The sequence below is a fragment of the Topomyia yanbarensis genome, chromosome 1 (genome assembly GCF_030247195.1).
Source record: "Topomyia yanbarensis strain Yona2022 chromosome 1, ASM3024719v1, whole genome shotgun sequence".
Classification (NCBI taxonomy): Eukaryota; Metazoa; Arthropoda; class Insecta; order Diptera; family Culicidae; genus Topomyia; species Topomyia yanbarensis.
The window spans coordinates 162,146,012-162,158,062 of NC_080670.1; the positions used below are offsets into that span (position 1 = coordinate 162,146,012).

General features: G+C 40.9%; 1 protein-coding gene across 9 annotated transcripts in view; it reads left to right on the forward strand.

The window, feature by feature from the left end:
• LOC131679497 (solute carrier family 41 member 1) overlaps positions 1 to 12,051 on the forward strand; it is a 121,437-nt gene that overhangs the window by 41,406 nt on the left and 67,980 nt on the right. Inside the window, exon 1 of one of the 9 annotated variants that reach the window (XM_058960281.1) lies at positions 10,962 to 11,093. The exons of the other annotated variants lie outside the window; for them this stretch is intronic. Coding sequence (XP_058816264.1) covers positions 11,063 to 11,093 — 31 coding nt within the window. The 5' untranslated portion in view covers positions 10,962 to 11,062. Of the gene's footprint in view, positions 1 to 10,961; positions 11,094 to 12,051 lie in introns of those variants that run through there. 9 annotated transcript variants of the gene reach the window in all.

Sequence of the window (12,051 nt, forward strand, 5' to 3'; positions counted from 1 at the left end):
AGGAAAATAAAAACTCGCTTGTAATTTATTACCTTTGCTCAAATCTGAGAGTTATTTGTTTTATAAAAAATAGACACTTTACGAAGCTTCATAAAAATAAGGTAAAGTCAAATTTCGGTATTTTGTAGTTTCTGTACCCAAAAACCGAACAATATACTCAAAAAGTATAACAAATCAGTATTTTATAAGTTTAGAGTAAAAATCATTCTAAATTAAAATGATTCGGTCGACTATTCTGGTTTAATAAGCGATCTACGAAAAAAGTTTCAAGTGATCAAAGTCACCCCGATGATCAAAGTCACCCCGGTTTACGGTAATAACTGATTTAGAAATTTCGCAGCACTGGTGTTTACGTCACTTGTCATTCTGTAGGCGACATTATCCGGGTTGATGTCTGGTTCTCCCGTTTCGAGCAGCTCCATGCACGTCGCTTCGAACCTCGGACATACGAAGGCCACATGCTCCGGTGTCTCCTAGACGTTCTCACACTCCGGTCACAATGATGACGTTGCGTGCTCGAACCGATGAAGGTACTTCCAGAAGCAGCCGTGGTCCGACAGGAGAGGTGTCAGGTGCAAGTTCACTTCTCCGTGCTTTCTATTGACCCACGTCAACTGGTTTGGAGTTAACCGCTAGGTCTTCCTTTCTTTCTCCGTATTGTCCCATTGCTGCTATTACGTCGTCATCGAATCAATTTTCACCATCTTCCTTACGTTTCTTGTGTCCCTTCGATTGTAGCACTCGATATCCTCCGGCGGGTGATGTAAATAGCGATCATCCAATCCGAAAACGTATGCTGCCTACGACGATATTGTTCTGTACGCGTTCACGACTCGTACGGCCGTCAGCTGGAACGTCCTGTTGAGATTTCGCGGTTCCGCTTGGTTTTCAGCACTGCACCCCAGGCAGGTACCCCATATCGCAGTATCGATGACGAAACACTAGATAGCAGACGTCTCGTGCTGCTTCTCGGGGCGCTGACGTATGGCATGATCCTCGCTATTGCGTTCGTTGCCATCGCCGACTTTTCGCAGGTGTTGTCGACGTGGTTGGTGAAGCTCAATCAGTCGTCGATTATCACTTTCAATAGCTTCAGTGCACGCTTCGATGAAATAACGTGTCCTCCGACATCGATCTGCATCTTCTAAACCGCTTTGCAGTTGCTGACCAACAACTATCTGCTATCTGCAGTAGAGATGGGCGAAACAATTCACTTCGAAGAACCATTCCCGACTGAACAGTTCTGTAAAAAGAACTAGTTCAGATGAACCGTTCTTCCGTTCAGCTGATAATTTACTTGTATCTAGCGAATGTCTCTCAAAACATTCGATTCTTGGAGAGGAACCAAACAGATGCTGCCCAAACTATTATACCCCTGCATGCTTAACAAGTTCATCAAGGGTAGCGATTTCTTCTTGATGTATAACTAGAGAAATAGAGAATGTGATGAGTCGTTCTTCGCCGGTTCCATTCTGGGAGAGCACAGAGAGCGCTTTGTGGGACGGCAAGTCGGTTCATTTTCATTCGTTCGCCTAAAAATCGGTCCGAGAAATTCGCCAAACGGCTTTAGGTCAGGTTCAGTTCATTCGCTTTGAAGAGAATTGAGAACTACCGTTCTTTTAAAAAGAACTTCCGTTCGCTCATTCTCTTCGAAGAACCAGTTCACTTGAACCGTTCGCGAACGAATGGCCCATCTCTAATCTGCAGCCTGACTGATTTTATCCAGCTCTCGATTGCATCTTTTGTATCCGTCACCGACACCTTCGCTCCATCTTGTGTCTACGGATTGTTGAACGGATTCTTCACATCTTCATAACTACAGCACAGTATCGATCTCTTCTTAGCTTCTGTTTGGATGCCTTCTCACACTCACGAGCGTTGTCCGAATTACCTTCAATATCGATACTTCTTTGCGGAATGCGAACTGCATCTCTCACAGTCCGCGCTCACTTTCCGTGTATTTCGTCAGCCTGTTAATGATAATTGTTTCCAGGAGTTTTCCAAATGTGTTCCTGGCTTTGGCAGTAACCAAAGCCAGCTTCTGTACCTTCCACATTTCGGGGAAACTGCTTTCAGCTAGATACTTCCGCAGTACTACCCTAAACATGTCCAGATATGCCACGAGCGCAGCTTTCAGCGCGACGTTTGGTATTCCTTCCGGACCGGGAGTTTTCTTTGATCGTAGTCGCATCGTCACTTGCCACTCGTCTGTGTTTGCTCCTTCTTCTTAGCCGTACGCTATCGGTCTCAACGATTATCTTGAGCATACCAGGGCACATTTCAGCTGGCATCAACGGGCCCTCATCTTCGTCTTCACGTCTCGGTACGCGTCCCCCAAGGATTGACGTCTACTTCTCAGCACACCTCCTTATGACAAACAGGCTTGTTAAGCTTGATCTCCCGTTTTAAAGTGGCCCTAGCTCATCGAAACGTCGATTTGCGCTCCCCTCTCACTTTTCGATCTTACTCTCTGAGCCCGCCTTCTGGCTCTGAGACATACAGCGTGTAGCGTACCGAACGACTCATTTACACAGTAAGCTGGACGCCGTCTACTGCGTGACTACAGTTTTCGCGGCATTGTAACGTCACAAGCCGTCACAATCCTTCTTGTTAGATCGGCCGCATCAACGTTCTTGATTCCGCTCTCCAGCCGAAGTGCCTCAAGAAAGAGGTTTTTGTTGAAGGCTTGCACTTTAGCTTGCCGGTCGTCGTTCTCCGTGCAGTAGCAGGGTTCCGTTCACCAATACAAAGTCGCCTGAGATGGGCGCTATGCGGATGCTTCTCGCATACTCTCCAGTCCATGTTCGCAATCAGTGAAGGACTACAGAATGTGGCGGAATTTCTCCCGGTACCGATGTCCGTTTCGTGAACAAAATAGCTCCCAGTTTTGTCACGTTACCAGGAACTATTTAGCTCCCCGCTTCGCCGTGATCTACTCGTTGTAGTCCTCGGCGGTTGACTTAGCCTCCACAACGAGCCGACCTGCAGGTTTCGAGGCCTGTTACCAATTTCCACTACAAATAAATATTCTCAGAAGATACCTTTGCAAATGAAACTTAGAGAAGTATTGATTATTTTAAGAATTAGGCTCATTTTTGTTAAACATAATATTTTTTCAAATTTCATTAAAATATTTTGGGTGGGGGGGGGGGGGGGGGGTTTGTCCCTAAACACCACCCTTCCCCCCGCTACTACGCCACTGATGTAAACATCAACAAATGATTGAGTGTTACGATGAATAAACCCGAGCATTGAGAAAGCATTCGCGACGGATGCAGACAAATGTTCGGAGAACCTCAGTTAAGTACTAATAAGGATGGCAAGGTCTTTTATCTACCACAATAGATCTAAATACTGGTCGCAGTGGTTCGTCTCCAACAAAAAAAAGGTCTTTTATCACAGTAACTCGGCTGATGGTGATCGATACGATGCTGTAGTCGAAGGCAATTGCTATCACCCGAAAAACCTTGAAATAGTCAACGCACATAAGTTTGGAAGATTTATAATTAATTAATTAATATCAACAGACACAGTGTGGTCCTAATGATAATTTCTTAGTCTATTTAAAAAGTCAAATTGTAATCTGCTACGTGGAATGTGAAGATCGAACTCGGATGACACTCTGTTGAAGGTCCGCTGCAAACCAATGATGGCACCGTTTACTCCATAGTTAGTCCGGCGAAGAGGTAATCGGAGGAATAAATTATTGCGAAGGGCGCGAGGGCGAACGTTCATGTTTATCGCACTGAGAAGCTCGGGGCAGTCAATTCGATCTTGCAAAATATCCGAAATCGTCATAGCACGGAATAGATCCCGTCGCACTTGCAATGTATCGAGTCCAATAAGCAAACTCCGGCTTTCATAACTTGGCAGCTGGTGAGGGTTGCTCCAAGGCAATCGACGAAGGGCAAACCGAACGCTGTACTGCCTCAATTCGATGGACACCGTTGAGATAATGAGGGTTCCACACAACTGAACAATATTCCAGAGTTGATCGAACGAGTGAGCAGTAGAGAGATTTCAAGCAGTAAATATCTGAAAAGTGCTTAGATATTCTCATTATGAATCCCAAACAGCGTGATGCCTTTGCGACAATATAGCTGATATGCTGTTTAAACGTCAGTTGTTCATCGAGAAAAACTCCGAGATCTTTGACGCAATTCGCTCTGTAAATTGTGGATTCAGCTAGACAGTAATCGAATCGAATTGGCGTTTTTTTCCTCGAGAACGTAATGACCGTACATTTCTTGGGGTTTAGGGTCATTCGGTTGATCTCGCACCATTCCGCAAAGGTTTCCAGTTGGCGTTGAAGGAAAGCTGCATCATCAGTATTCCGGATTCTATGGTATAACTTGAGGTCGTCGGCGAAAGACAACCGTGGTCCTTCTAAACAAAAGTTAACGTCGTTTAAATACAGAAGAAAAATCAATGGACCGAGATGGCTACCTTGCGGAATACCAGATGAAGCAAAGAACTCTTCGGATACACAATCACCTATCTTGACTGCTAGACGACGATCACTGAGATACGATTGCATCCAACGGAGAATATTAGTACCAAAGCCAAGTCTATCCAATTTTGCCACTGCAATAGCGTGATTTATCTTGTCAAAAGCAGCTGAAAGGTCCGTGTAGATAACGTCAGTTTGAAGGCCGTCCGACATAGCATCTGTAACATATGTTGTGAACGACAGAAGATTCGTAGATGTTGAACGTTTCGGCATAAAATTAAGTAGCTTTCAGAGCTCGTTGATGAATAACACGAATCTCAGTGGGCCTAAATGACTCCCTTGTGGCACACCCGAGGATATGTCGAAAAATATGGATATCAGATTTCTAAGTCGAACAAAATCTATGTATACTAAATTTCATTCGATTTAACCTCAACCTCGCACTAACACAACTGCTTGTAGATTAGTCCACCTGCTTTCGGTACAATTACAACGGCGACGACTGAAAAAATCTAACTCTTCGAAAAATTGCAGTTCTACTACCAGGTCAGTTCCGACAGTACTGTTCCGAATGACTACTTCGAAAAAATTACCAATCAATTTAAAACGAAGTGACGTAAAACCTTCATCGTAATTTATTTATTGCGATATTTGTTGATGCCAGTTTGTCTATTTTCCCTCAAATTGCTTTCTCAAGTGGATGACTAGCCAGATCGTCATTAGAGCTGATATCGAGGATAAGACGTATCTAACATACACTTGAACACAATCACGCTTCGACCAGCAACCCGAAGCCAACTATATAGGGGAGACTGAGGAGAATTGATCCCCGGGGAGACTTGATCCCATCATTGTAACTCAAGGGCTGATCAGAATACATTAATCGAATATACTAGAAAGTTGCGTAGTTTTATCTAAACATAAGTTTCTTTAACACAAAAAAATAAATTGGACATGTGTTACCGAATTTTTACCGATTTAAAGAAAAAAATCTCAGAAGAACTGAAGAAGATTTATTTTCCAAATTTTCAAACTTTTATACAATTGATAAAGTCACCCACTGCATACTATACTTTTGCATATAGAAATACAGGAGAATGTCAATTATATGAATACGCTATGATTGAGCTAATTTTTTTGTTCAACTATATTTGTACTAAAGTTTGCTGAAATAGATGCTATGGGTTCACTTGATCCCTTCAAATTCGTGGAGATTTGATCCCCTTCGCCATGCTTCATACACACTACTGAAAATAACCAAATTCACACCAGAACAATTGAAGTCATTGTTCCCATAAAATAACAAAAAAACTGTCAAAAATGAACGCCTCATCATACAAAAACTTAACTGTAATTGTTTACTACAGTATACGTAGCAACCATGCATCCCACATTTGACGTTCCTCAACCATAATAATGACAGCTTTCAAATAATTGCACAGAGATTTGGGGAATTCGTAATAAAAATCAGGTGAGAGATGGGTAATATGTAGTAACAAAAATAGTAATATCAAATCACAACAATTTAATCAATACCACAATACATTTATAACATTGAATGGGGTTAGGTACCTATTTTCGCCCTATTAGGGAGGGTACCACATTATTTCATTATTAATTTTATTATTTCAGCTTCTTTGCTTTGTTATTAGGAGACATTTTTTATTTCGGTTATGGAGGTTTCAGCCTTAAGGTCATTCGCCTCTTATTAAGAGCCAATATAATAACAAAATTGTCTTGAGAATGGTGAAAATCTTCTGTTTGAGCGCAGCAAAAACTCTAATCGAGTACTCAATTATCGCAACACCGTTTGAGCCAATGCGTTGAGCAAAGATGGCAAACGCTGTTCTAACCAAAGGCTTCAGATTGGTAGGATGATAATAGAAACAGGGTAAAAATAGGCTTATTACCCTACATTCTCTTTTAAACACGTTTTCAAAAAATAATCAAGTGTCCCCAAATTAGGGATCGAGTCTCCACTAATCAAAGAATTTTCCATTTTTTTGTTGTTTTCCAAAAATGCTCATAGCTCATGTCCAGTATAATATTTCCATGTAATTTTTTTATGATAATCAGTCAACCCTAGAAACAATATAAAAGTACAAAAAATACATAGTTTTTTTATCATTCCACGGAATAGGATTGAAAAATAAAAAAGGGGATCAAGTCTCCTCAGTCTCCCCTATGATTGAGATTTTATTCAATCGAACGTCTATTCATGTTCCACCTCTTGTCCTAAAGGGTCAGACAGAATGCTTCGTCAGTGAATTAATGAATCCACCAAACCAAGGATTACTTTCTGTTGCGAGTAAGACGATGTTGTCCCGAAAACTTTGAATAATTTCAAATTATTCCAAACGCTGCGTCAGTGACCAAACATTCTGTTTGAGCCCAAAAGAACCTTGTGCGTTAACCCCAATATGTATATCCTAATAACAGATCAAAGTCCGACAAAGCAATGAAACTCTCCAAATTTGCAGACATAAGAACCTACGTCCGGGGAAAAAAATCGAATGAAACATTAGCCCATGTGAATGACCCGTATTACTGCCGTTCTGTACGGCAGAACGGCCACAACCTGAAAGTTGAGCTCATTCTGTCTGGGCTAGTCGCACTCTTCATTCCACTTCATTCAAAGCTATCATAAGCTCTGTTCCATACAAGCAGAATGTTTAAAACATAGGGTGATTGCTCTATTTGAATCTCAAATAGAATAATGGTTAAAGTGTGCAATAAACGAGTATTAATTTGAGTCTGTACAAGAGCAAGGCTACTAACGTTGAATTCATCTCAATAGGAATCTCTTACTAGATGGTCGCGTTTGCGCCAATACTTCAAAGAGCAAAATATGCAAAACTCTAACTTGAATAGTTTAAATAGGAACCTTGAACATGCTGATGATAAGAACATGACAAAAATGGGATCAATACCGTACGTACCAAAGATGTGTCCCATCCTCACTGATTTATACACCACCTAAAAAAAAGAGGAAGACAGAACATGTTGGTCTGCGTATACAGGAACAGTCTGGCATGTTTCCCAGCCCGGGCTAACTAGCAGCTGTTCAGCGACTGGGCTACCACCGCACCGACGCCGCTCACGGACGGTCAAGACGAAAAGAAAACAGACAAAACTCATACAACCAGCCCCAGCCCAGCCGACGGGTATCAGTATCAGTCTGGCTGACTAGTACTAAGCCAATTACACATTAGGGGAAAGGTGAACAGCAAATCAAGTTGTCGTCAGTGCACCTTTCCCTTCCGTGTGAAGAGAGTCTTCGAAGTTCTCTGTAGTTATCTTCTTCAAAGTCTAGCTCGCCGCCGTCGTCTACCCGACGGAGAGGGATAGGTACAGTCCAACCCTGATAATTGGAAGGGGACATAATACGAACCAACGAGGTTACATTATAATGTTACAAACTTACTTTATTCAAACTAGTGGTACACTAACATTTTTAAAGGTCCACAGTAACTTTAACCATTTTCAAATCCAAGTTTGAAGTAGCTCGTCTAAAATTAGAAATGTCAGTTTACCAATAATATTAATAAATGCTGTTCAGACGAAGAAGTTGAGACCAGGCTTTAACATTTTTTCTTCTTTCTTCAAACAAGGAATCTCTTCATTCGAAGAACCAAGTGCTCTCCAAAAACCCTCCTGATTTCGTAGTTTTATCCATCTATTCATTGTCTTTCTGTTCATTAACCTTGTGACGAGACTCCAAAGAATGGTGAGTTTTTTTTATTGACAGTACTTTTCCAAAGGAGACATCGCATCGACCTTTTTTGCAGTGGAAAAAATCAGAACAATATCCGTCGATTCTCTTGAGGGATCGACCATTCTTTTGAACAATTTAGTGTGGAAATTTTTCACCAGAACAACCCATACAAAAACATAAATCTTTATGGTTTATTATACTTTAATTGATTTAAAAATTACTGTTACTGTTGCCCATTGGCAGTCAGCACACATTAAATCTGATCGATTTGCATGTTTCGGCATTTCTTTGCTACGAATGCGTCACTTAAATTAGTCATGCCAGAATTGCGTGAAAAAATAAAAACGCGTTTTTAATTAATTTAATTAAATTTACGTTTCATGATCCTGACATATACGAACCTCAAAAAATGACATAGATTTGCGTATGATTTTTATTGTACATGACGGTCAATTGCGTAAATCACGCAATTTTACTGCACATAAATGGCGTTTGTACACGCTTAGAAAAAATGAAAACTTCATTTGACGTAATCAACGTTGCGACGTATTTTGCTGTCTAGTAACGGAATTTTAAATGTTTTGACATGTGAAATGCAATATTGTGTCTCTTTTCATGTAGACCTCGGTTGAATGGAGATGGAGAATTGTGAGCAAAGCGCATTTTTACATGTTCTTAAATGTAAATTGAAGTGAATTACGACGTTCCTTTTATGTGCATCTTGCGAGATGTAAATATTTTTAAGTGTGTATTCAATATTGATGTGTGTAATTTTACGGCACTGTGCATGGAAAGTACATCTTTCATGCAAAATTAAATGGGATGTGGTTATATCTCATCATTTCGAGAATTACGGTTTGTTAAATTGTGTCAACGATAAAATTCATCTTTTTTAGTGTATTGACTCGACATCAACAACGTAAAACGATTAATATTCAGAAGGTCTTTCCCCCTTAAAAGAAAACTGTTGACAGCTTCGCTGTACCTATTACCAACTTTCGCGCAACAGTTGCCACAGAAGCCTAATGGCCAGTTCGCTATCTGCCATTGCCGTGTCTCGTGGGTACTTCATCAACACGGCAAACACTATAAACGGTTTCGCGATAACGGAAAGATCGAATCTTATCAGTGCGTGTATGTGGTTGGGCGAAAGCATGATTTCTAGGGGCAAATTTCAGGGATGTGACAAAACAAATCGGAAAATGACCGCGTGGCTACTCAGACGATTGAAACAATTTATCGAATCTCTACGTTCGAGCGTAAAGGTATGCCATATTTGCCTTCCTTGAGAACTACAAACAATGTCGGCACTTGATCGACAAAGTAACTTGTTGTTTGACTGTGCAGTAAATGGTAAACTTTTTTTTCTTCAAAAGGTCCTTCTAAATCTAGGTCCCAGAATGCGACACAGCAATAATAAACGTGGCAATGAGGCGGAACTATCACACATACACACACAGCTGCAGTTTTGACGCATACTAGGATCTTCAAATATAAATACAACCAATCACCAAAGATAATTATTGAAAAACACCTGCTTGCTACGATTACGCCATAATTTTGAACCCAATATCAAAGGTCGATTACCAGATTACCAGATATGATCCTTGGTAACAAGTTTATTTGATACCTAATTTCGTTCGGGTTTAAGACAATAGTACACTGGTTGATCAGTAGTGTGTGTTTTAGCTGAAGATGTTGATTGCAATTGCGATAGATGCATTTTCCACAGCAGATTTCCTAGTCAGGGTATTCATAGTATGAAATTAGTTTGCAGAATTGAACCGTGGTAATCTTATTTTCATAAGTGCACTGTGTATTTTGAGCAAAAGGTTACTCATGAACAGTGATCACAGAAGATGGACTAGTGTGACTTAACTGAATTTTCACCAAACGAAGGTCGTTGTCAATACCAAGAAAAAATCTTCCTTCTTTTTTGTAAAGACGCTCATTTCTCGTTATTGTTCCATGAATGTTGCAGTTCAAATTAATAGTAGTAAGCATAGTATAAAGCAAAAAATATTTGGAAAAATTAAAAAAAAACGTCTTCTGAAGCAGCCCCCCTTAACGTAAACTGCATAAGAAAAGTCAAAAAACAGCACATCGCTTTTCGTTTTTGACAGTGCACCGGTGTAGTGACCGGTAATACAAACTTGGGAGTAATCTGCCTATCTCTGTTATAGCATTTACGCTTTTACCTGGTGCTTTACCGATGTAGTGCAAAAAAAGAGGTAAAGTTTGAATGAGGGTAGCACCAACTACACCGGTATAATACACTGCCAAAGCCAAAAATGCAATTAGAAAATATGCACCAAATCGGCCGCGCATCGTCGAAGACACAGGATATTCGGATGCGTCTGCGTCGCCTACCACGACACTCGAAAATGAGGCACTGCTACAATTTTGTTTTGCCAACTATCAAAACTAAACGAAAACCAACCTGCATGTATCAAAGCCGGTTGAAAAGAAACATCAGCTTCGCGTTCAAGTTGAAGCGAATTTTTCGGGGACCATGTCTCCGTTGATATCAGATATAGACTCTGGCAGCAACAATCACACAAACAGTTAAAGAAACAGACAAGGAAAAGAAAACCCGACAATGTTGCGCTTCCCGAGCCACTGCGGCAGTGTTGGTTTGTCAGGCCAATTTGAAACGCCGCGTTTTCAAGCCGCTGCAAATACCTGCGCAGGCAGTCAGCTAAATTCGAGTGCCATTTTTAAGTGCTTCTTATTTCGAGAAAATCGCGTAATCGTTGTGCATCACCAGATTAGTTTTCTGTAGCCAGTAGTGGCTTGGATTGGTGATTGAAAAAATCGCGCGGTGTTTAGTAGTGCGGCGATTTCCGTGTGTTTTTAGTATCGATCGGTGATCAGCTGTTCTGAGGAAAACGAACACAATGGAGGTGCCCCGACGGCGCAGGAAGCAACGTAAGAATTTCAGAATTCGCGATAGAAACGTAGAACGGAGTGGCTTGTATGCTGTATCCATTCTTGCGTTCTAAATTTTTTTTCCTCGAGCCTAAGGCTTTTGTAAAATGCACAAAGTACTTCAAGGAATCCAGGCAGAATTGCCGCACATTTATGGTTGCGTGTAAGAAGAGTTGCACAGAATGTAATTATAAACAGCTCATCGACTTTCACGGGTCGTTAATTAATAGGTATACGACTTAGCGACTCTTTCATTCGATCTTTCAGTTGCTTAGGTAAATAGTGTTTATTTACTTGTTTTCAAACATAAAAGAAACCATAAAGCAGTGACTAAATTCCTATAAACGTTTTACGACCAGATGAGTCCTGTGGAGTATGCCCTCAATTGTGCTATTTTCCCCATAACACCCTAAAACGCTTCGTTTTTATCTTTGCCTCTGATTGCACGTCAACTCTAATGACGATTTCGCTTGAACCCGAAACTGAGTCAGGTTCTGACCCCAACCGCTGTCAGTTCATACATTTTGACAGCAGTTCGGGTTAGAAACTGACTCAGTTTCGCTTCAAACGAAAACCACATAAGTAAAACTAATGTCGTTTTCGCCCGAGGCAAAAACTAACACAGTGTCGGACCTAACTGCTGTCAAACCGTTTGTTTGAATCCATTTTTGAAACTAGGTTATGCACCATTGAACTGAAAATCGGGTTGGGTTCTAACCTGAAATATATTTCGGGTTCGTTCCGACCACCGCACCGTTTTACGAGAACCCAACTCAGTTCCATTAAAACCTGGGTTAGTTTCTAGGTTCTCAATCGAAAACAACATAATAATAATTAGTTATTCCCATAGGTAAAGATAAGCGGAGAAAAAATATTCCAACTGGGAACCTCACTGGCTCAGTATGGCGTGTTGGCAATTTGGCATTGCTCTCCCCATGAGGATAACTAATAATATTAT